The 26,377-nt window shown below is 43.3% G+C and overlaps 1 protein-coding gene and 1 long non-coding RNA gene across 3 annotated transcripts in view; one reads left to right on the top strand and one right to left on the bottom strand.

Moving 5' to 3' along the window:
- Positions 1–26,377, bottom strand: part of LOC144679930 (uncharacterized) — an 871,259-nt gene that overhangs the window by 348,749 nt on the left and 496,133 nt on the right. The window lies entirely within an intron of this gene.
- The window catches only part of LOC144679927 (ALS2 C-terminal-like protein), a 144,954-nt gene that overhangs the window by 84,526 nt on the left and 34,051 nt on the right, over positions 1–26,377 (top strand). For both annotated transcript variants that reach the window (XM_078540901.1, XM_078540900.1), the window contains exons 13-16: positions 1,378–1,473; positions 4,243–4,404; positions 8,832–8,943; positions 19,924–20,001. In XM_078540901.1, the coding sequence (XP_078397027.1) occupies positions 1,378–1,473; positions 4,243–4,404; positions 8,832–8,943; positions 19,924–20,001 (448 nt within the window). The remainder of the gene's footprint in view (positions 1–1,377; positions 1,474–4,242; positions 4,405–8,831; positions 8,944–19,923; positions 20,002–26,377) is intronic.

Raw genomic sequence — 26,377 nt, 5'->3', positions numbered from 1 at the left:
GCTTAGTGATGTTGACCTAGAAGCTCCCAGTCCAGCAGCACCTCAATTTCAAAATTCTTATCCTTATTTTTAAATCTTACTTACTGTCCTATTTATGTAACCTCCTTAGACCTTATAATTGCCTACGCTTTCCAATTCTGACCTTTTGCATCTCCTGTTTTCATTGCTTCACCATTGGTGGTCATGCTTTCAACTGTCTAAGCTTGGAAGGCCCTCCCCAAACTGCTCTGCCTCTCTACCTCTTTTTTTCCCTTTAAGACATTCATTTAAAACCTGCCTCTTTGACCAAGCTTTTGGTCATCCATCCTAATATCTCCTTATGTGGTTCATTATTAACTTCTGTCTGATTACTTTCTTCTGAAGCACTTGGGATGTTTTACTATATTACAACACGTATCAATACAATTTTTTCTGTAAACTAAAAGCTGAAAATGCTCAATACTCAGTAGGTCTGGCAGCATCTGTGGAGAGAGAAAATGTTGATGAAAGGTCATCAGCCTGAAACATTATGTTGTGCAAAGATAGTGCATTGTAACTTTTTCAACTCTGGAATGTATGTCATTCTTTGATTAAGGTTGAGGGGTTTGAATGGCAAAGTGAAATGACTTAAGCCATTTTAATTGGTCTAAAATTCAGCTCAGATTGCTGAGATGGTGATCTAGTCTGTCTGATGTATTTTGAAGATCCTAATTGAAGGAAATTTGGTCAGTTACAGTTCCATTCCAAGAAGACTCTGCTCACTTTAGATGTAAGATCAACACCTAATTGACTATTGCAAGAGGTCTGTTCAGTATTCAGGGTAGGGTAAACGGATGCCTGCCATTCTGAGCATCCTCCTTCTTAAGACCCTCTTTTGAGACCTCCCTCTTTGATCATTTTTTTCAGTCACCTATCCTAAAAATCTCTGCCTTTGGCTCTGTCAATTTTTGCCTGGTTATGCTCTTATGAAGGGCCTTGGGACATTTTTGCTGTGTTAAAGGTGCTTTCAATGCAAGTTGTTACTTAAATGGGTAAGGCAGAATTCAATACTGATGTATTGCTTGGAGGAGTGGGAAGAAGCTGAAGCCTACAGAACAAATGGAAGCATTCCACATTCATTCTGCCATCATGAATGTTCTGAAGCCTCTGCCCTGCAGGCATCCTTTCTGATCAGTTGAGCAAAAAACTAGGATATCCCTCCCTCTTTACAGCATCCCTAAGATAAGGGGAGAGAACAGCATTGGATCCTGGCTTGGTCAGCAAACAGCTTTGATCAGAGGCCCAGCAAGGCTACTGATGGTCACAGGTGGATGGGAAGAGGAGGGGCACAAGTGGCCCCTGGGTAATTGAGAATACCACTGATTTATAGTGATACAACTAACTTGTGCTTTGTTCCAGGTTTGGTGTATATGTTACCCCTGCAGGGCCAGAGATCTTTGACTGTTATAAGTGTCACTGGAAAAGAGGGAAGATGCATGGCTATGGCATCTGTGAGTAAGTACATCAAATCATTGATTCCATGCGGTGGTCAGCTCTCAGGCTTTGAAACTAGAAGGATCTGTTTTGGTGACTCGATCGAGCTCCTACCAGATTCATGCTATCTGCCCTTGATTAACCCATGGACCCTTCAAAGTATGCACTAATTTTTATCCCTAATTCTAGATCCTAAAATTTTGCATACAACTGACATTAGACTCACGGGTTTATAAGTAATTGCCCAGTCTGTCCTTCTCTCCCTCATTGAATGGATTTCTCAATTGTTTACCTTCCAGTCATCTAACAAAATCAGCATTTTCAAGGGGTGGTGAGTGCCTCTACTATCTCGTCTTTGCCAACCCAATGACTTATCCACCATGGGTCTGCTAATTTCTTTCAGAATCAATTCTTTCTCTACAATTATCTCTAAACATTGTTCCACCTCCTCTCTTTATGAAGTATTCTTTCCCACAATGTAATAAAAACAAAAGGTGCTGAAAAAACTCAGCAGATCTGGCAGCATCTGTGGAGAGAGAAACAGAGTTAGTATTTTGAGGCCAATATGACTCTTCGTGACTGAAGTTAGGCAGAAATGTGATGGGCTTTATGCTGTTGAAAAAGAGGGAGGGTCAGGTGGAGTAAAAAGGAAGGTCATGGATAGGTTAGAAGGCGCAGGGAGATTAAATTACAAAGATGTTATGAAACAAAAGGCAAAGAGAGTGGGAATGGTAGTACTAAAGGAACAAAGCATTGGCCCAGAGTAGGTGTTAATAGCAGAATAAAGGTCAGTGCTGTTTGGAAGCAAAACATGAAAACATAATACAGACTGGCACTAGGGGGAAAAAGTACAAAATGGAGGATAGAGTGCATGGTCTGAAATTGTTGGACTCAATGTCAAGTCCAGAAGCCTGTAAAGTTCCTAATCAGAAGATGAGGTGCTGTTCCTCCAGCTTGCGTTGGGCTTCACTGAAACATTGCAGCAGGCTGTGGACAGAAATGTGAGCATGAGAGCAAGGCGGTGAATTGAAATGGCAAGCAACAGGAAGGTCAAGGTTATGCTTGTGGAATGAACGGAGGTGTTCCGCAAAGTGAGCACCCATCACAGCTGGTAGGGAAGGGAGAGTTTTGGATTGAGGCTGTAGTGTTACGACCAGTCCCCAGATGAGGGCCCCCCAATTTGTTAAATTCCCGGATGAGACCCCCAATGTGTTATGATTCCAGACGAGGTACTCCAAATTGCAATGCTCCCGGGTGAGGAGGGATGAACTGGCTCCCTTTCTTTATTCAACCCCCTCGGTTAGTTGCAACAAGGTTAATTTAAAAAGGGTCCCTTCCCTCAAGGATACGTTTTCCCAGTCCAAAGGTGTTTTTGTTTTAAAAGGAGCCAATTTAACCAGGCTGTCTTGCGTCAAAGAGTGAGTGAGTTTATTTGTTACTAAACATGAGGAATAATAATATAAATGCAACAAACATACACACAGATTAGAAATGAGGGATTGAGTCCAAAAATAAAAGTTAAAAATATATATGAATCAGTCCTTTGGCTTGTCCATGAGGGGCAGATGGTGAAACGATGCGGCCGTTAAGTTGGGTGATTCCAGTCATGCTGACTTTGGTAGTTGAGCAGTTGGTTTGGAGTTTCTTGGTTCTGCAGGTTAGCTGAAAGGAGTTGCCCTGTTTCCTTTATGACTGTGGCTTTGCTGACTTGTGACTTGCTTTCAGCAATCAGAGGGAGTGGATTTTTTAATCTGCAAGCACAGGGATGCCCAGTTGGGTTCTTCAGCAGTGACCTTCACAGCATAAACACACCAGAACAGAACACCAGACTAGCGTACAAGACTAGGGTTTGCAATTGGCTTTTAACCCCTTTTCTTGTGGAGGGAGAAACAAACATGTCTTTGGCTCAGAAACTGCTCTCCTTTCAACCCACATCATGTCCACAGTCTGCGATATAGCTCAAGGAGGTGGTTTCGACTGAGATGGTAATCATTGTTCCATCATCTCCACAACCACAGGATATAACAGTTCACTTTGCATTGTCTCTTTTCCTTTGAAGTGCCTCTGTCTGAAGTAGGCCGTGCGACATTAGGTACAACATTCTGTTCTTTCTGATCTAGTTGGTCAAGTAATCCACATAGGAATTTTCCAGCAAATGGTTACCTTAGAGTCTCAGCCAGCTTTTGCTTGTATGTCCCCTTTTAAAAATCACATGTCTTACTTAAAGGTTCAATATGTCCATAAGTAATTCGGGGCTATGATCCGCTTATCATGACAGCAGCAAAGGATAAAAGTTCAAAGTGGAAGCTTGGAGGAAGGGTTTGGCAAAATATCCTGCCATCTTACTGACCGGATGTATTATAATTTGGCTCTTTTAATGACCAAGGCTACTGGAAGAGTTTTCTTCCCATTCTAGTTGCTCTTATCCAGAAGAGAGAGTCATGCTGAGTTACAGTTGTGCAAATGCTGGTGGCTCTCTGGTGCCTCCCACAAGTGGCTTTTCAAGAGTAAGCCTAGATGTTGACTGGCAGCCAGTTATTGCACATTGTTGACCTACTATTTGCAGCTGAGCTGCTCCTAGCTTTTCCTGATCTCTCTCTTGATTCCGTTAGGGATCACTGGATACTGAGTAACCCCGGATAGGATTCCAAACCCCCTGACTCCTGCCATCTTCCTGGCTGAGTTAACTCAGCAAAAACTATACATTGAACCTGGGTACTTCATGGCCTGTTTGGCATAAAACTACGCAGTTTCAGTCTGAAAACATAAATTAAACTAATTTGTTCCTAGATATGGAAATGGAATGATTTACAAAGGGTATTTTCAAGACAAGCAACGGCATGGATTTGGAATTCTACACAGCTGTCGATTGGAAAAATTTCCCTTTAAGTATGTGGGACATTGGGAGAATGATAAGAAAGCTGGATTTGGAGTATTTGATGACCATGACAGGTATGATGCAATCTAAACAGTTATTACAATACTGAATCAATAGGCAGGAAGAAGAAATGATTAGCCTAGCTCTTCCTTGTTACTCACAAAGCAACTTTATATATCAATCTCTGTAACTGGCCTCAATCAGCTCAAAATGAGAGTGGACATCAACTTTACTATGAAACTCCCAAATTTAGGCCAGTCACGACCCATCTTTTAGATCATAATGCAAAACTAGCAGTAAGAAACAAACATTTAATTATTATTTACCTATTAAGGGATGCCTCCTGCAGCTCTGGCCTCCCTTTGTGGCTTTAAGAGCTTAGCCACTGAATAGCTGAGCCTTGCAAGCAAGGAAGGTTCTCTGCTAGGTTAACTGACTTTGGTTTGGGTGGCTATAGTTCCTGGACAAGATGGGATTGGGGAACCAGTCAGGGTAGGGTTCTGCTCTGAGACCCCTCCCCATGGTTCAATGATTGTCATAGAACCTACATGAAGGAAGGGCCTTCCTTCCATCATAAGGTCAGAAGTGGGGTTGTTCACTGATGATTGTACAATGTTCAGCACCATTCGCAACTCCTCAGATACTGACGCAGTCCATGCCCAAATGCAGCAAGCAATATCCAGGCTTGGGCTGACAAGTGGCAAGTAACATTCACACCACACTAGTGCCAGGCAATGACCATCTCCAACAAGAGAGAATCCAACCATTGCCTCTTGACATTCAATGACATTACCGTCACTGAATCCCCCACTATCAACATCCTGGGGTTACCATTGACCAGAAACTGAACTGGACTAGCCATATAAATACTGTGGCTACAAGAGCAGGTCAGAGGCTAGGAATCCTGCAACGAGTAACTCACCTCTTGACTCCCCAAAGTCTGTCTACCATCTACACAGCACAAGTCAGGAGTGTGATGGAATACTCTCCACTTGCCTGGATGAGTGCCGCTCAAACAACATTCAAGAAGCTTGACACCATCCAGGACAAAGCAGCTCACTTGATTGGCACCCCATCCACAAACATTCACCCCCTCCACCACCGAGGTACAGTTGCAGCAGTGAACACCATCTACGAGATGTACTGCAGGAACTCACCAAGGCTCTTTAGGCAGCACCTTCCAAACCCATGACCAGTACCATCTAGAAGGACTAGGGCAGCAGATGCATGAGAACACCACCACCTGGAAGTTCCCCTCCAAGCCACACACCATCCTGATTTAGAAATATATCGTCTTTCCTTCGTTGTCACTGGGTCAAAATCCTGGAATTCTCTCTCTAACAGCACTGTGGGTGTACCTACACAACATTGACTGCAATGGTCCAGGAAGATGGCTCACCACCACCTTCTCAAGGGCAATTAGGATTGGGCAATAAAAGCTCACCTAGCCAACGATGCCCACATCCCATGAATGAATTTTTAAAAAATTGCTTACTAGATGAGTTAATGGGACTTTTGATGACACAAAACACATTCCAAAGGTGAGTGCATGCACTCAAGAGAGGGCAAACAGATGGCTAATTAATTCATTAATTAATTGTCCTTCTTGGCTGCTGCACTTGCTGAAATAATCCCTGTGAATTTGTGGTAGTGGCAGATGCTGTTCATAAACTGTCACTTAAATTGACAGTCTCACTCAAACCTGTGGCGCAGGCCCAGACTTCAGTGAAAGTTCATTTGCCTCAGTGATTGATTTTACTGAAATTGGGGGTCAGCTCTGTTGAAAGTATTATTTCAACAATTCTTTTGCTGTAAAATTACACACAAAAGCTCTATTCATCCAATATTTTTTTTTAGTTTTGCACGGAAATTAACCAACTCTGTGTGTCACCTGATACTTGAGATGTGTTTCAGGAACTAAGAGCGTAGGAACAGGAGTAGGCCATCCACCCACTTGAGCCTGTTCTGAACTTCGTTTACCTGCCTCTGCTCCATATTCCTCAGCATTCTTTCCCAACAAAAATCTATTATTCTCAAACTTGGAAACTTGTTCACCCAGCATCATTGATCCAGCCATTTGAGGGGATAGCTCCAGCTATCCTTTATGCCATTGCTAACTGGCTTAGCACCAATTTTAACATTGTGCTTCCTATAGGTTCTCTGTATCCACTCCATTGAATTACTTTATCATTTTAAAAGCCCCTCAAACTTCCAAATTGAAGGAAATATAAACCATCGAGTCCATGCCTTTACTCTACAATAGAGTTAATAATAGAGTTAATACAACTAGTCCTGAGGGCTTAAAAGGCTAAGTTTTGTTATCATTCTGGTGAATCTGTGCTGCACCTCCTCCGAGGCTAATATATCTTTCACTGAGATGCAGTGCCTGACACTGAATACAATACTCAGATAGGTCTCACCATAGCTCTCTAACTGAAGCTTAACTTCCTCCCCACTTTATGTTTCAGTCCCTTTGAGATGAAGGCCAATGTTTCTGTTCATCATTTTGATTACATTTTATATATGTACGCTAGCTTTTACTGACCAGTTACCAACCCATGTCACACAGTTAACTCTTAATTCCAAATATTAATAATCTCTTGAGTGGAATTTACTGTTGCAACAGAGACTTCGTCTGCTGGTTGGAGAACTGGCAGGAGCCTCGTATTGCCTCCGTTGGATAATGCCCACAGGAATGAAATGCCCATTAGGCACTTATCTGCCAGCATCGCGCTTTCCCCAGGATTTAGGACCTTGTGGACGGAAATTCCAACACATCCCCCACACCCCGAGAGCTGCTGGTCAGTCAGAGGCATGAGTGGGAGCAGTGGCAGCTGCTGGATAATTCACCCACCAAAGGCCCAGGATCGATGAGGGACCCAGGCCTAAGTGAGGGCGGGATGGGGATTGCATGGAAGTGGGGGTGGGGAGGCATCGCTGGCTAAATGGGGGGTGGAAGGGGAGGAGGGTCATTGGCTAGGCAGGGAAGGCAATTAGAAGATAATGCAAGGGCATGGGTGACTCTTATTGGGCCCCCCTTCCTGATGCTGGTTCACAGAGTGCCTTTGAACGAGGGACCATCCCTGGATGCCTGCTAGCAAACCCAACGGAGTTTGCTTTTTGAGCTCCCCAGCAGCAGCATGAGGTTCTTAAGTGGGCATTAATTAATTAGCAGCCAGGCAGGAAGGCTGTCCATGAGTCTTCACGCTCCGGACTTAATCAGATAGAGGCAGGGAAGGTAGTGGGATTCCCACCCGCCACCCTCCTACCCAATTAAATGCCCCCTACCTCCAAACTCGCCATGGGGGTGGGGTGGTGGCAATAAATTCCACTCCTTGTGTGGAATCTTATCATATGCCTTCTGGAAGAACATACACATGACTGCTATAGGGACTTGCCTAGTCATATGTCCTTATTTAGTTTTCCTGCAGAATGTCAAGTGAGTAATGTCCAGGAAGCTTTCCATTAAGTTTTGTTGAAGATTAAATGTTAACTTGGCTTAATTGGTCACTCACTAGACTGAGTCGGATGGTTGTGGGTACCAACTCTGCTCTGGATTTGAGTACCCAGTCCAAGGCTGACACTTCAAAACAGCACTAGAAGAGTGCATAAAGGTTGTGTTTTGTGGGGTGCTGAGGGGATTGGAAATTCAAAACTAATCTGTGGAAACATTATTTCCATGAATGAATGGCGAATCTATGATTTTTATTTTTTCATGGGATGTGAGCATCACTGGCCAAGCCAGCATTTGTTGCCCATCCCTAATTGTCCTTGATAAGGTGGTGGTGAGCTGCCTTCTTCAACCGCTGCAGCCCATGTGGTGATCAGGCTTCCTGGGGAGATGGTAGAAGCAGAAAATATTGATTTATTCAAATATAGATGAGAATGATATATTTTAAAAATAACATTTTGGGATGCAATATGAGTAATCTGCCATATGAAGTAAGGGAGTGTAGTATGCTTGAGAGAATTAGGTGACTTTAAACATATGGTTTTCAAAGCTTTCCACCTTTGGGGGTTTTTGTCTGGGTCTGTCATGGACTAATTGATTTAATCATAGATTGGTTAAAGCACAGAAGAAGACTGTTTACCCTATCGAGCCTACGCCAGCTCTCTGAGCAGAAGTGATTGACCAGAAGTGGAAGAGCTTCTTGGTAGTCAATCACAAAGATAATTTTGATTTGCATTTAACCTGAACAAGAGGTAAAAGGGAGTGCTTGGTTAATGTGGAAGGAGATTTACTCTATGTTTGGCCTATTTTCTACCTGACTTGAGAATGTTTGATGGGACATCAAATCTGGGACATTTCACCTAATCTGCATCTGAACTCAGCATGAGTCAGTTCAAAAGAAGGGAGGAGAAAACTGGAATAGAACGAAAGAAAAAAATTACAATAAATGTTCAACTAACACATTTGCTTATCTCTGCTTGATGGAGCTTTGCTTTATTTTTCTGACTTTAGCTAAAAATTAAATTTAAAAAATTCCCTGGTTATATATAGGGGAGAGAGGTACATTGGCACTTGGCTGGAAGACTGCAAGCATGGGAATGGCATCGTTATCACGCAATCTGGGCTTTGCTACGAGGGCAACTTTCAATACAACAAGATAGTGGTGAGTAGAAAGTAGTTAGTTTGTTGATGCGGTATAGCTCAGAACACCAACCTTCCCTCTCTTCCTCTCGGACAGGAATAAAATATCTAATGGTGCCGTTTGCAGAAGAGCAGGGGAGATTTCCCAGGTGTCTGGCCAATGTTTATCTCTCAACCAATATGACTAAAACAGATTATCTGGTTATTATAAAATTGCTGTATTTCTCACAACAGTTACCCAGAGGATGCAGCTCAAAAGTATTGGCTGCAGATCACTATCATTCTGAAGTTGTTATATAAATGCAAGTTCTTTCTTTCTTTCTTGACCTTTGCTGCCTTTGTAAGGTGATTAAACTTCTTCCTACATTAGAGGGATACCCTTGGTACGGTTGACATGACACTGATGCTCATTGAATTATGAGCAGCTGAATTTCTTTCCTCCATCCACTCCAGGAATGGGATCCCTTCTTTATCAGATCTCAATAATGCCTCCACATTATGCTGTTTGTTCGGTTTCTTTTGCAGAGAGCATGGCTTCTGTGTTTTCCCTTTTTAAGTGACTACAAACTTACTCTGCACTCTTGTTATGGCACAGCGGATGGTAAATGCTGAATTGTTCAAATCCCAGAAGGAAACTTGAAACAACTGCCACAACTATTTTACCATTTGTATTTATTTTGAGATGCATGCTTTAAATTCAGTAGTAATAAGACCACCGAGTCTTATAACTTTCTTACAAAACTAAAGTAAACCTTTATTAATAAAAAAATGATTTTAAGCACATACATAGGTTTACAAATTACTACTATGATAACTCCTAGCTCCCCTAGTAAATCTAACTCCCAGTTACACCCCCGTTAAGGCAACAATAAAACACACAGATTTTAAAAGACCCAGGCAAAGTAACATGATACCCTGAACAGTCAAATTCAAAGTGAGTTTTCTTCTCTTCAGTTTGTGTAGACAGTAACTTGAGCTGAGAGGCTGGAGGCTTTTCACACTTATTAGATCTTAGAATTCCTCCTCTTACACACAACCTCATCTCCTTTATACAGGTTTCTTGCTTTTTAATGTAAATCCCATTGTCCCAATAGGTCTTTTCAACTCTATTTTTCTAATAATAAAAATCTTTCATAGCACCAATTTTATCAGTAAGCTTTGAGAAAAATAAACACATGGTTTGGCTTCTTCTGGCTAAGTTAACATTTCATCACCTCTTTTGAAATACTAATTACTCTGGTTTATCAAAAAATGTAAATTTTCCCTTTATACCTCACATTCTAAAACTTCAGTCACGTTTACTTATTTAACATTTCAAACCTAGCTTCTCTTGATACATCAAAGCCTTCAGATCGGCTATCTTTAATTAAGTTTCACACAGATACACTACTATCTTACAATAAATTCCAATAACATTTTGCAAATTATTATATTTTCCTGACACCCCCCTTTACTAAAAAATGAACTGTCATAATTTAAAAAGACTGCTTCAATTTCTTAACCCATCTTACATTACCCCCTATACTTACATCATTACATTACCAGATGCATGCATTAACATTACAATATATATATACAAATCCTTGGTATCAACATAAATCGTTCCAGTCCAGTGTCCAAGTTTTAAATGTCCAATTTTCCCTTTAAGCTTAAAACTCTTGACAATGTATCTGCAATCAGATTTTCTCGTTCAGCCACAAGTATAATCTGTAAATTAAATGGTTGCAGTAATAAACTCCATCTGAATAGCCTTGTACTCCTGTCTCAAAATTCGTCCAGAAACTTTGAAGGATTGTGGTCTGTATAAACAATTGTTTCTGACTAATTGTTTGCAATGTAAATTTCAAAATGCTGCAATGCTAACACCAGACCCAAAGTTTCCTTTTCGATCGTTGAATATCTCCTCAGTTGTACATTCAACTTTTGTGAAAAATAACCCATCGGTTTTTCAATTCCATTTTCATCTTGTAACAGTACTGTCCCAATGCCTATATCACTTGCGTCAATGGCCAACTTAAATTGCTTGGCATAATTGGGTACTGCCAAAACTGGTGGTGTAGTTAATACAGTTTTCAAACACTCAAATGCCTTCAGAGACTCCTGAGTCCATTGAAACTTCTTGTTCTTTTTTAATAGTTCAGTCAGTGGAGCAAACACTCGGCTAAAATTTGATACAAATTTCCAGTAAAACCCACTCATGCCCAGAAATCTCAAAACTTCTTGTTTGTTGTAGGCACGGGGAAACCCACAATAGCCTTAACTTTTACATCTCTCGGGGCCACCTTACCATGTCCAATGGTGTGGCCTAGATACATAACTTGTGCTTTTGCAAATTCACATTTAGCCAAGTTCATCACCAAATTAGCTTCTTGTAATCAACAAAACTATTCTTCCAGATGCTGTAAATCTCCTCCCACGTCTGACTGAAAACTATCAAGTCGTTAATATAAACAGCACAATTGCTCAGACCTGCAATTACTTTGTTTGTCAGTCTTTGAAATGTTGCAGGTGCATTTTTCATACCAAATGGCATGACTTTAAATTGATATAGACCATCTGGCATCACAAAAGCCGATGTCTCCTTTGCTCTCTTCAGTAATGGTACTTGCCAATATTCTCCGAGCAAGTCAATCTTTGTGATAAATTTTGATTGTCCCACTTTCTCAATGCAATCTTCCAGCTGTGGTATGGGATATGAATCCGCTTTTGTCACTGCATTCACCTTTTGATAGTCCACACATGGCAGAATTTTCCCAGATTTGCACTAAGTGTGGCAGCAGGCAGGTAAAATGGAGTCCACCTGCCGATGAAAATGGAGGGTTTTCACGCTGTATTGTCCTGAGCCCGCCTCACTATTTGTTCACTAATGCGAAACATGCCGTTTCCATGGTGGATGGGCTCTCATTCACCCGCCCGCCATCACCCTGCTGTTGATTCATGCCAGCCACCATGTTTAAAAGGCAGCCGCCAGCACAGTGTTCATCGCAACAGCTCAGCACTGCTGCTTGGGAGATATGGCCAGCAAAGGAAAAAAGACTGCATCCATCCCCCTCCACTTCAACGAAGGGTCCCTCGAGCGACTGCTGGATGCCATGGAGGCCCTCCGGGATGCGTTCTACCCCCTCTCTGGCCGCAGGATGGGCAGCAAAGTCACCAACCCAGCTTGGGAGGTGGTGGCAGCGGTGGTCGACACAAACACTCTGCAGAGGAGGACAGCCACTCAGTGCTGCAAAAGGATGAATGATCTCTTCCGTTCTGCGGGGTAGTCACTCTTTTCATCACTCCCAACTCTCACATTCACAAACCCATCACACGTCTACAAGGCCCTCACTCAATGCCAGTGCAAGGGACATCACCATTCACTCTTTCACACACACTTGCATTGTCCTTAGCCTGTCCATGGGACCACTCACCACCCACAGTGGCCAGGCATTTATATCATCTGGCCCAGCAGGCGTCCTGATACACTCTCCCCATCTCTATCCATGAAGGACAAACAGGCACACAACAGGAGGGAAAGGTCGCAGACAGTTGGAGGGATGCCAGAGATCAAAGTTCTGACAAAATTCGAAAACAGAGCCATCCAGTTGGCCGGCGATGACCGGGACTGGTCCTATGCTGACAGTGAGGTCAGTGCTGCTCTAGCGAGCGAGGATCCAGCAGTGCAACATCCATCAGACAACGATGCTGTGAGTGATGTGTCCTCTTTCACAGGCCACTGCCATGCACCAATTATCCCCCCTTGCTTTTGCAGGCACATCTGCCAAACAACTGACAGAATCCATGACCCAGGCCCTCCAATCAAGCTCTGAAGAAACCTCTGAAGAGGAATCTAAAGGCACCCTCCCTGAAGTCCCATCACAGCGCCCACCCACACCCTCCACCAGCGCAGAATCACACACCTCAGTGGACCTAGCCTCTGGACTTGGTAATGTCACAGTTGCTGGAGCTGCAAAGGCAACCTAGGGAACATCAGGAAGGTATGTCCGCTGCACACCTCAGATTGCAAGGCACGATGGAGGAGCCCGTCCGTCTTCAGGCTGAGGCGAAAGCACCGGCATTGCAACGCACCGAGGTCAACACTGGTAGAATGGCAGCCGCCATGGAGACCTTGGTCCAGAAGGTCGCTCCTGCACTGCTGCACGGGCTTAACTCCATCATTGACGCCACAGTTGGCCTCCAACAGTGTGTACACGAGAGGGGTGGTAGGCAGCTCGATCTCACTGCAGCTACCCCTTCCCCTCATGGAGTCAGCCAGGGGCCCTTGGGCACTCATAGGGAGGAGGATCAGCAGGTGCACACTCTGGGGCCATCCACTCAGGTGACTCTGGGAATGACCGGCCCATCCAAATCCCCTCTTCCTGTGACCTCCACAGCTCCTGCTTCACAGGCTGAGGAGGGTGCCACTGCCACATAGCAGGACCACGAAAGCAGGCCGGGCCCTCCAAGTCTTGGCCCTCCAGAGGACGCCCGCCAAAGTCATCACAGGCAGGGTTTCACAGTCAGCAGGCTGCCTCCACCTCTGCTGTGTATGTCTAGGGTGCACCAAGATGTAGCGGCACGGTTAGAAAGGTTAAGTAAAAGTAACTCTTTCGGGTTATCAACAGATCGCATGGAACTCTTTCGAGTACATTCACAGTTCTTGGTTTCCGGGAGTGGGACATGAACCCACAACCTTCTGATTCAAAGGCGAGGGTGCAATGAGCTGAGCCACAGCTGACACCTCGGTTAAGTAAAAGTAGTTGCACAGCCTGGGTACGGGTGTTGATCACTTGTACATACTGTTCACTATTGTCAGTAAACTCCTAAGAATGTCTCCCTGCCTTTGGCTCCTTGTTCTGATGAGCAGTGCTCTTGTCACTCAGATGTGAAACCTTTCTGCACAAGATAAAAGGCAGATGTCTCAGTCCAGGGTCTCTTCCCTGTGTTCTGTGCAGCCTTCAGAACACAGTGATGGTCCAGCCTCACACTCCCTGGAAACATTACTGATGCCTGCACCTTGGTGATGCTGGTCATTGCTGCCAGAATGTAATGGACAGGCACCACAGAGTTCTCTCATACCCTGTGTGCTCTCAGCACCTTTAAGGTGGGGCTGGCCCCCATCACACCAGCATCTGTGACCAGTGACGCTGTGCTCCTGAAGGGCTGAGGTGCTGAAGGTGGACACAGCATCAGGTGTGTCTAAAGTTTTATGGCTGCGTCTCTGAGATGTCCCTGATCATGGAGCGCAAGCGAGCTGCCCTCGGCCAGACAGGAGTCAGACATTCTCAGAGGCCATGTGAAGATCTATGGAGTGTCCTCACTGCATGTCGCCATCATCCTCCTGCAATCGAGTGACTGTTAGGGCCTCCACTGTATCTCCATGACTGGAGCATTCTCACAGAGGGTGTTGGCGCTGCCATAAGCCAGACTGGAGTCAAACATTCACAACTGTGATGTGAGGATCTATGGGGACCACCTCACTGCATGCTGTCATCATCCTCCACAAATCTGGCAGCTATGAGGGCCGCCCGAGCATGCCAGCCTCGTCTATCCAGTGCGAGAGCCTCATCCCCATCATCATCACCACCGAGGACCCCCTCACCCTCATCCCTGTTAGCGCCCTCCTCATCCGAGGAGACCTCCAGCTCCTCCTCAGCCAGCTTGTCTCCCCGCTGGAGTGCTAGGTTGTAAAGGGCACAGCAATTGCCTCCGAGGCTGGCCAGCAATTGCCCCTGGACACCCCCACCCCTCAGCAGGCACCTCTGAGGCTGACTGACACTTGGCCGTGGACACCACCACCCACCCCCCCACCCCCCCCCCCACCCCCACACAACCCCCGCCCCCCACAGCAGTCGCCTCCGGGGCCAGGCATCAGTTACCCCCGGCGTCCCTGAGTCCTGTAAACAACAGGCGAGCTGTGGAGAACGCTGCTGCTCACTCACCTCAGTTCCCCCAATGTGAAGGCTGCCAAGTGCATGTCGCCTGTGTGCTGTTCTAAAACACGTCAGCGTGCTTTCCCGCGACATGGCTGAACGATACGGCGGGGTTCCAAGAGCCTGGCAGAATGGCCTTTTAATTATATGCTGACGTATTACAATTAGCTCCCCGCTGACTGAGGGCGGGAAACGTGGCCCGCCAATGGTGGGCTGAGCGGATGATCGCGACCTGCCATATTTTCTGCGCACACCACCTATCACGCTCGCCGCCAGCGGGCACGGAAAATTCCGCCCACAGTCTTTGTTCCATCCAGTTTCGGTGCCATCACAATAGGCGAACTTCTGTTACTGCAACTAGACTCAATGATATCGTTTTGTAGCATGAATTCGATTTCCTTCTGTACTTGTGGTAACTTTGCCAGGTTTAATCTATAAGGACGTTGCCTTCTCGAAGATGAAACTCCTACACACACATCCTGTATAGCTAATTCTGTCCCCCTCAGCTTATTCCCATTAATAGCTTTGTGTGACGGCAATAGCTTCCCCAAATCACTTTGACACTTGTTTGGAAGTTAACTCAATATTACATTTACATTTTCAAATACCCCCTCATTAACCAATTTGATTAGAGGAAAATCAATTTCAGAATCCTGCATTTCTACCTCTTTCTCATTATCTACCACCATGAATACCTCCTTTTGGTCCTCTTCCATGTCAAAGTACTTTTTAAGCATATTTACATGACACACCCTCTGCTTTTTTTTTTCTATCTGGAGTATTTATTAAATAATTTACTTCATTCAGTTTCTTTTCAATCCTGTAAGGCCCACTAAACCTTGCCTTTAATGAGTTGCCTAGTACTGGTAACAGAACTAGCACTTTCTCCCCAGGAGTGTCCCTAATAGCAAATAACAAGAATGAAATTCCCCCATCCCAGTCCTGTGGATAATCCTGACTATATGCCCTCATCATAATTTTTAGAGTTTGATGCCATCTTTCCAAAGCCCCTTGTGACTCAGAATGGTAAACTGTTGACTTAAATTGTTTTATCCCCAAACTGTTCATTGCTTCCTTAAACAGCTCTGACATGAAATTTGAACCCTGATCTGATTGTATTTCTTTAGGTAAACCATATCTTGAAAAAAAATTTAGTTAACTCTTCTACAATTTTCTTTGTTGTGATATTTCTCAAAGGTATCACTTCAGGAAACCTTGTAGACACATCCATTATTGTCAGTAAGTACTGATTTCCACTTTTAGTTTTAGGGAGGGGTTCTACACAATCAATCATGACCCAAGTAAATGGCTCTTCAACTGCTGGAATTGGAATTAAAAGTTCCGGCTTAATCACTGTTTGTGGTTTCCCTATCATGTGTGACATGTTCTACAGAATTTGACTACATCCCTATGCAATCGAGGCCAATAAAAATGTTTTTGTACTTTCGCCTGTGTCTTTCTAATTCCTAAATGTCCCCCCCCCACCATTGGAATTCCATGAGCTATCTCCGGAATCTCACTTCTCTATCCAAATGGTATTACAATCTGATGCACCTCCCTCCAGCTTTCATTTGCTGAAGGATGATAAGGCCACCATTTTCTCATTAAAACATATTCTTAAAGTAATAACATTCTGGATTACATTCTACCTCTGTTTCTGAGTAAGCTGTCTGATATAACTGTTTTAGCCGCAAATCCTTTTTCTGTAACTCCACTACCTTGAGTTAAACACCTCAGCTGCATTGTCCTCTGTTCTTTCCTCCTGAATAATGATATCAAACACAAATAAAGAATGCTTCAACATTTCTTTCCTCAAACTTTGGAAGAGCTTGTACAAATTTAAAAGTCTCCCCACTGGGTTCTGATCTGGAAATATGTCCTTCCGCCCCTTCTAGTGTCTCCTTTTTTAACTGTCAGCCGTTTAAGCTGGAATTTTCTCTCTTTTTTTTCTTTTTCCTGCCTATCTAACCTCGCCATTTCTAACTCGCTTTGAAATGCCCTTTCTCTTTTTTCCTGCTGCCTCTAGTTCCAGTTTTGTCATTTGCAACTGAATTCGAGCCCATTTGAACAACCCACCCTTGGAGAACTCGGTCCCTAGGGTATTCCTTCCAATTTCAAATGCTGTGCTATACTTTCAATTATGTCCAATTTCCTTACCCCTGAAGGAAACTTGAAACAACTGCCACAACTATTTTACAACTTGTATTTGTTTCGAGATGCATGCTTTGAATTTAGTAGTAATAAGACCACTGAGTCTTATAGCTTTCTTACAAAACTAAATTAAACCTTTATCAATAAAAAAAATAATTTTAAGCACATACATAGTTTTAAAAATTACTTCTATGATAACTCCTAGCTCCCTAATTAATCTAACTCCCAGCTACGCCTCCATTTAGGCAACAATAAAACACACAGATTTTAAAAGACCCAGGCAAAGTAACATGATACCCTGAACAGTCGAATTCAAAGTGAGTTTTCTTCTCTTTAGTTTGTGTAGACAGCAACTTGAGGCTTAGAGGCTGGAGGCTTTTCACACTTGTTAGATCTTAGAATTCTTTCTCTTATACACAACCTCATCTCCTTTATACAGGTTTCTCCCTTTTTAATGTAAATCCCATTGTCCCAATATGTCTTTTCAACTACTTTTCTAATAATAAAAATCTTTCATAGTGCCAATTTTATCAGTAAAGATTTGGGAAAAAATAAACATACTGTTTGGCTCGTTCTAGCTAAATGTAACATTTCACCACGTCCTTTGAAATTCAAATTACTCTGGTTTATCTAAAAATGCAAATTTTCCCTTTACACCTCACATTCTAAAACTTCAGTCATGTTTACCTATTTAACATTTCAAACCAGCTTCTCTTCTTGATACATCAAAACCTTCAGACCAGCTATCTTTAATTCAATTGAGTCACACACACATACACTACTCCTACCTTACAATAAATTCCAAAAATATTATGAAAATTATTATATTTTCCTGGCACTCTCTCCATGAAGATTTCACTCCACCCAGGCAACATTCCAACTGATCAATTTCTAGCCGGACTCATATCTTTGCCCTATCCAACAATATTCAATAGAGCTGAACTTGGGATTTTTAGTGGGGGTCTGCGTTTGGGATTATTAGTAACTGGATTCCCTGCTATGGTGTACTTCCTGTGTCAAAAAGGCACCCAGAAACATTTAAGGCCCTGGTGTTCTCCCAGATTAATTGATTACCTCCTGGAAAATGGCATTCACATTGATTAGAACTGTCACAACATTTTAAAGAGGAATTCATTGTGTAAAATGTTTTCAGGTGATTTAAAAGATACACAACAAATGTCCCATTGATGCAATAGGAGATTCATTTTGGATGTAGTTAGTTAGTCTCCTATACCTAGTGGAACATGAGGAAACCCTTTCTTTCCATTGCTGTCAGTCCACAGCAAAGTATTTTTCTCCAATCTGAGTAGTGTTGTGCCTGTTTTCCAACAGATTGTGGATCTCCACGGATGATTATATTTGTAAGTGTGTAAGCAGACTTATCCTGCCTTTGGGTTGTTTCTAAAGCAAGAGAGGTTCCTAGCTTGACTCTCAGCATCCTCTAAGAGGGGCCAGTGTACTGCATTAGCCTGGCTTCTATCATTCTGTTGGCTTGGTGGGCCTACCAGGAGTTATATTTCCACCAGCATAGCTCTCTGGATCTTAGAAAGCAAATTTCCAAAGTGCAGTACATATGGAAGATTTGGACATTGGAAGCAGGGCAGAAGCACATGTTAGGACACCACGAAAAGCATTAATCTCCAGGTACGATAAAATGATGGTGAGTGACTGAAGCATGTTGAGCCACAGAAAATCAGACACCAAGGTCAAAAGTTGAGATGATGTGTGTGTGTGCCTGTATGCGCTTCTGCATGCCCATGATTAATTAAACTGGAGGAGGTTAATAAATACACCTTGTCCGTGAGAACTGAGATCAAACGATAAAGGTGTTAGGTTCATGCATTTGAAATGAGAGGTTATGGTGAGGTTGAATTTACAAGTCAAAACGTTGGATTTAAAATTTGCATTTTGAGATAAGTGGAGACTTTGTTTTTCAGCTGTTGAATTTTGAAGGTGTATTTAGAAGTGACAAATAACTTTTACAACTTACAAAGGTTTTATAGGTAAACAGGGGAAAGCACATTAAATTTTATTGACCTAAAAGTAGAGACAGAATAGAAAAACATGAAAGATTTTTATATTTTGAGAAGTTGAGTTCAAAGAGGTGTTTGAGGACAATGGAATATGAGATGAAAGGGAAAAAAATATATTTAAGGAAAGGTGTTTAACTGAGTTGTGGTGGCTGTGTGGAAGAAATCTCCTGAGACCAGATCTGTGTGCAGAGGAGGTGTGAAGGTTGTGAATATGAAGCAGCCATTCAGTTTCAAGCCAGAAAAGTCTTTGTTTTCAGAAAGCATTCCACGTCTGAGTGGAAGCGTTTGGGGAGTTGTGTGGTATACCTTTATTAGAGTGACAATTCTTTGCGTTGGGGAATATTACTGGATTTTTATAGTTAAAATCTATAAGGGAGTTTTTGCCAAGAAGGTTGTTTACTTGCATATTTTGGCCAAGTGGGTCTTTTTTTGGGGGTTGTTCTGTATGACCGTTTTAACTGTGTAACTTTAATCTTATGTGCTTAAGTTTTTTTAAATATATCTTTTAATGTTTAAAATTCTAAAGGTGTTACTAAAGTTCTATGCTTTTGGGGATCAGTAGTTTTTCCTCCTCATTTTCAAAATATAAGAAAAAAGGTTTATGATCAATAAGACAGAGTTCCCTCTGGGATCTGGCTTGCTCAGCAAATAACATCAGCTGTGATTGTAACAGTGGACACTGTTTTACTCTGTATCTAACTTGTGGGAGTATTTGGGGCAGTGGAGAGGAATCTTACCCTAATCTGATCAGACTATACTTTGTCTGAGAATGATGCTGAGACTTAATACTTACCTCCTTCACTTTTAATATTAATTCACCTTACTTCAATTTCTTCAAATCAAATGGTCTTTTATAAACTGCTCAGCGACCAAAATTTTATTTACTTTTTATACAATCACCAGGGTCCTGGAACAATTCTGTCAGAGGATGATTCTGCCTATGAAGGAGAGTTCACAGAAGAGTTGGTTCTAACTGGAAAGGTAGGAGCTTCAGCATCCATGCTTTTATAAACTAGCACATCTTTGTGTAAGAAACGCATACTGGGAATTTGGATTCAGAGATCGTTGTGCTCTGTGTGATTTTCAAGCAATTAGTAAAAACTTGTGCCAGCATTGTTGGACTCTGTACTCTAATTTGCACTATGCACTCCCTGGGCCCAATTTTTGTCTCCCAGTGGAGGCAGGAATTGGTTCACAAAATGCTGAACATAGTTTTTTTTACAGGAAAAGCGATTTTCCTCTGCCTTCCTGAGCCTGTGATATTTTTGAGGGAAAAACATGCACTTCTTCCAAGGTCTAACCCTAACCCTAACTCCACAGTGAGGACCATAGTAAAATTGTATTTTGTTCCGCACCCCACTTTGGTGTGGTGGTGTGAGTTTTAGAAGCCCTAAAACTAAAAGCAAGCCCCCTTGGAGCATTCAGGGCCACTGGGAAGTCTGCTGTGGAGTCAGAAACATTCTGACAGGTGAATGGATGAAAGGGACTAGATAATGGCCAAGATGCTGGCAGCAGAGTTTTGGATGAGCTCAAGTTTATGGATGATTCAAAATGGGGGTGCCAGCCAGGAGTGAGTAATAGGCTGGAATTCCTTTGGCTCAGCATTTGAGTAGGGATGAGGATGGTTTTCAGTGCAGATGCTGGCAACTTGTGTAATAAGTAATGGATGATTGAGTGACCCTCTGCATCTGATCATGAAGTTCTATGCCCAGCACTTGTATTTTTTGTGCAAGCCTACTACAAAGTCTGTGCTCCATAGAGATGGTGACCACCAACATTGAGAAGGGTATGAAACAAGGAAGCAATAATTAGGTGACATCAAACTTGCATTTTAAAAGCCTGTGGATTGTAGGGGGTGGGAAGATTGATGGAGGTGAGTTATCCAATAACTGAAGAATTTGAGTAGGAAATGGTGAAATAAGTCATCATTGTAACACTGCGATAAGTCTGTTACAGATTTTAGTAATTGTATTTTGCAATAGCGCAGGCACAAAGATTGCAACATCTCTCTGACCTCAATGCAATCTCCCACTTGAGCAGAATGAATGATTTAATGTCTAAATACAGCAATCAGGCTCATCATGCCTCTATATTTAGCTCCCAAACTGAAGAAAGGTAGCCACTGATTTGGGTGTGGGGGAGAGAGAAAAGTAGTCACATTTGTGGCAGAAGAAAATAGGTAGCCAATGAATTGTAGGGGAGAGTGGGCAAGAGAAAGATAGCCACTGATTTGGAGAAAGTTAGAAAGAATGAAGAACCAAAAAGTCCATTGCCTTATCTCTAGTGTTAGCAATACTAAAATTTCTGTGCTTTATGCTAAATTGGTGATTTTCACAGCTGGGTCCTTTTTAATTAACTGTAGCTTTCCCATCACTTGCCAAAACTACCCGGAATATTGATCAGTACTAATAGTAGGCCCAATGGATTATTTATTTGAAGGGAGAAGTGTAGTTTATCCTATTATCTCCAGTGTTATAAGTGAAAATAGCCATGGCTTTGTGAATAAATGCATTGTACGGCACTGAGACAAATGGGTCATATCAGTACCTGGTACATATTGAGTTAGTAAACAAGCTGGAATGGCAATAAGGAAATAATAAATGGCTTCAACCTCCCTGGGCAAGGAGACTGAAATATTGTCCAGGTGGGCTATCAAGTAAGACTTTTGGAAGTAGGTATGGTAGCTTGGTAGTTATGGTCCTAAACTGAGAACCCAAACATTGTCCACTTAAATCTCATAATGCCAAGTTGAGAAATTAAATTCAATAAATCTAGTTATTTGTGGGTTGGCACCAGAAATGGCCACAAACCTTTTGAATTTTCAGAAAAACCCAACTGATGCGGCAATGTCTTTCAGAGAAGGAAACCTGCCACTCCTTTCTGACCTGACCCATGTGTGATTCTGCTATATGATTGACTTATAATGCCCTCTTTGAAATGATCAATTAATGCTGCTTTGTGTGACTAACATTGAAGAACAAATAAAAACATTGTTTGAGCACTGTCTGAGGAAACGATAACATGCAGTTGAGATGGAATTCACAGTCACAGTCTATTGTCAGAACAGAATCACTGTTGTAGGATAACCACTTGAGTAAGTTAATGGAGGTTAGGGCTCACACATCGATATGAATCGGGAGATGAAGGGCAAGGAAAGAAAATCGAATAAGAAGGCAGAGAGCCATTGTTACATATGAACATATGAATTAGGAGCAGGACTTGGCCACTTGAGCCTGCTCTGCCATTCATGGCTGATCTGATTGTAACCTCCCGCCTATTCCCAATAACCTTTCACCCTTTGTTTATCAAGAATCTTCCTACCTCTGCCTTAAAGATATTCAAAGACTCTGCTTCCAGTGCCTTTTGAGGAAGAGTTCCAAAGACTCACTACCCTCTGAGAGAAAAAAATTCTCCTCAACTTTGTTCTAAATGGGTGACCCTTTAATTTTAAACAGTGACCCCTAGTTCTAGATTCTCCCTCCAAGAGGAATCATCCTCTCCGCACCTGCCCTGTCACGATCCCTCAGGATCTTATATGTTTCAATAAAGTCACCTGTTATTCTTCTAAACTCCAGTGGATACAAGCCTAGCCTGTCCAGCCCTTCCTCATAAGACAACCTGCCCATTCCTCGCATTGGTCTATTAAACCTTCTGTGAAATGCTTCTAACGCATTTATATACTTTCTTAAAGGAGGAGACCAATGCTGTACACAGTACTCCAGACGTGGTCTCACCAGTGTCTTGTACAACTGAAGCATAAGTTCTCTACTCTTATATTCAATGCCCTCACACTCTATTAGCTTTTCTAATTACTTGCTGTACCTGCATACTTTTATGATTCATGCACTAGGACACCCAGATCCCTCTGAATCTCAGAGCTTTGCAATCTCTCTCCGTTTAGATAATATGCTTTTTTAAATTCTTCCTGCCAAAATGGACAATTTTACATTTGCCCACATTATACTCCATTTGCCAGACCTTTGCCCATTCACTTAACCTATGTCCCTTTGTAGGCTCCTTATGTCCTCTTCACAACTTACTTTTCTACCTATCTTTGTGTCATCAGCAAATTTAGCAACCATACCTTGGTCCCTTCATCCAAATCATTACATAAATTGTAAAAGGTTGAGGCCCCAACACTGATTCCTGTGGCATATCACTTGTTACATCCTGTCAACCTGAAAAAGACCCATTTATGCCCACTTTCTGCTTCCTGTTTAGATAGTCAATCCTCTATCCATGCCAATATGTTACCCCCCGCACCATGAGCTTTTATTTTCCACAATAACCTTTGATGTGGCACCTTATCACATGTCTTCTGGAAATCTAATACAGTATATCCACTGATTCCCCTGGCCGGGATTTTCCGTGCCTGCAGGCTTTGGGCATGTTTGGTGGCGTGAGCGGACAATATGGCATGATCGGTTTCGCGATGGCGTGAAACCAATTTGTGATTGTCTGCTCAGCCTGTTGATGGCGGGCGACGTTCCCCCCCCCCCCATTGGACGTTTGGAACCTCATTGTAATACATCAGCATATTATTAGGCCTGCCCACCGGAATCATCTCCCTGCTAGATCGTCCGTCCACGTTGGCAGGAAAACATGCTGACGTGTTTCACAACAGCACATAGATGACGGGCACTTAGTGGACTGCACTTTGCTCGGGACTTCAAGGTTTGTTTGCCTACCTTGCTTCGGTCAGCACTCGCAGTCATCAGCGCCAGACTTCACAGACTACATCACTATCAGGGGGGCTCATGGCGGGTCTCTACGTACCAGATCAGCCATATGTGGGTGGCTTTTCAATGGCTACAGGGCTTGCTTGGCGAAGGGGGAGAACTGGCCTCAGGCAAGGGAAGAGGCTGCAGGACGAGAGCTGTACTGGGGAAGGAGGATATCCCAGGGTGTGTGTAGGGCACATGCTGATCTGTGCAAGTAGCCTCAAGATGTGAGGACTGAGGAGGCAGTCTCCAGGGGAGATGAGGCCAGATGGACATGTGAGGGTATGTGTGAAAGAATGGGTGGTGATGTCCCTTGAGTTGGCAGTGAGTGAGATGCCAGTGAATGTGGGATGGGCTTGAGCATGTGAGTTTAGAGTGATGAGATGGTTGCCATACCCTCGCTGTACGGATGAGATTATTCATCCTCTATCTGCACCGAACGGCCAACCTCTTTTGTGCAACATTGGCATTGATCACCACTGCCATCGCCTACCAAGCCGTAGTGGTAATGTTGCTGCCCTTCCTGCAGCCGTGGTGTGTTTCCTGTAAATGCATAAATAATGGGCAGAATTTTTACCTCGTCGTGTGGGTGCGGCAGGTGGGCCTGGTAAAGGCTGCACAGCGGTCCACTGCTGTGATCGGGCCCCGACCGCGATTTCACGCTGGTTGGCCAATTAACAGCCAGCCAGCGTGAAACATGTGCTGATAACCTCAGTGCTGTCTGTGCGGGGTCGAGAGAAGCACGAGAGCTGAAGTGTGCGCACACGCGCAAATGCGCTCAGTGAAAGCTCCCTGAAGGTACAGAGCTGCCTCAGAGAGCTGAAGATTTTTAACATTAAAAATAAAGATTTCAAAATTAAACCATGTCCCCTCATGTAACTCTGTCACATGAACAGCGACATATTAAAAATGAGTTTTAAAAAATGTCGTTTTTTTAATCAGTGTTTGAAACCTCATCCCAGCTGTGGATGAGCTTTTGCAAAAAATGCAAAAGCCGCCTAGCCTATTCGCCCACCTGCCAACTGTAAGGTTGGACGGGCAGGGAAAATGTCATTTTAATTAATTGGTTAATGGGCTTAACAACCCTCTTAATTGTCGCCGGGCGCGCTGCTAACTCTCGCGTGCGCCCACCAACTGAAATATCGCGCAAGTGCACGATGACGTTCGGACGCTCACCCAATGTCATCGTGCGCCATTTCAAGCTTGTGTGTGTTGGGTGTGCGTCCACACACCGAGCTGAAAATCCTGCCCAATGTGGCGGGTTTGGGATGATACGGCGCGAAAACCCACCATCGCGGCTCGCTGGTAAAACTTTGTTTTACCCTTCCTTAGTGCAGATCTGGGATAATTCCACCCCCCTTTATCCACACGTCACTCCTTCGAAGAACTCCAATCAATTGTTTAAACATGATTTCCCTTTCACAAAACCATATTGATTCTGCCTAATTGCCTTGAATTATTCTAAGTGCCCTGATATAGCTTATTTAATGGTTGGTTGGAAGGTGGTTTGGGAGTGTCAGCCTCAGCTTTGACAATGCCAAAGGAGCCTAACTTAGTAATGTTACATAAGGGTGAGAAAAGCTGTAAATACTTGGCAGGATGGCGAGCATCTGGAAAGAGGGCTCTGAAGAAAGAGGCTCTTTCTACTCCAGATGATAACTTCTCTTTTCTTTTTCCAGCTGCTGAAGAGCCTGCTGTTCATTTGTATCATTTTGGTCATTGTTTTACCTCCAGATTGCTTCTGAGCACCAGCTTTAAACACTTTGGGTGCACTTGAATACACAGCTCAAGTTGTAATGAAGGTTCAGAGATAAGAAGTGGCTGGCGAGTTTCTGGGTAGGACAGAGCGAAATGGTCTTGAGTGATATTATGTTGGTTTGTGGATTAAATAGATTTAGTTATGGTGAATGCACTGTCCTTGTTCCAAAATTTCTTATGCCATTGCTCTTTATCCATTATTGACCCTCTATTCCATAGGGCTTGTCACGATTTTTAAAATTATTTATTCAAGGGATGTGGGCTTCGCTGGCGGGGCCAGCATTTATTGCCCAAACCTAGTTGCCTTTGAGAAGGTGGTGCTGAGCTTCCTTCTTGAACTGTTGCAGTCCATGTAGTGCAGGTACACCCACAGTGCTGTTAGAGAGGGGCATCCTGGATTTTGACCCAGCGGCAGTGAAGCAAAGGTGATATATTTCCAAGTCAGGATGGTGAGTGGCTTGGAGGGGATCTTGCAGGTGGTGGTGTTCCTATGTATCTGCTGCCCTTCTCCTTCTAGATGGCAGTGGTCATGGGTTTGGATGGTGCTGTCTAAGGAGTCTTGGTGAGTTTCTGCAGTGCATCTTGTAGATGGTACACACTGCTGCTACTGAGCGTCGGTGATGGAGGGAGTGATTATTTGTAGATGGGGTGCCAGTCAAGTGGGCTGCTTTGTTCTTCATGGTGTCAAGCTTCTTGAGTGTTGTTGGAGCTGCACTTATCCAGGCAAGTGGAGAATATTCCATCACACTCCTGACTTATGCCTTGTAGATTGTGGATAGGTTTTGGGGAGTCAGGAGATGACTTAATTGTCGCAGGAATCCTAGCCTCTGACCTGTTCTTGTAGCCACAGTATTTATATGGCTAGTCCAGTTCAGTTT

Source organism: Cetorhinus maximus, chromosome 4, assembly GCF_964194155.1.
Source record: "Cetorhinus maximus chromosome 4, sCetMax3.hap1.1, whole genome shotgun sequence".
In the NCBI taxonomy this organism is placed as follows: Eukaryota; Metazoa; Chordata; class Chondrichthyes; order Lamniformes; family Cetorhinidae; genus Cetorhinus; species Cetorhinus maximus.
Note: the sequence above shows the minus strand (reverse complement) of the source record. Positions and strands in the feature narration are given on the sequence as shown.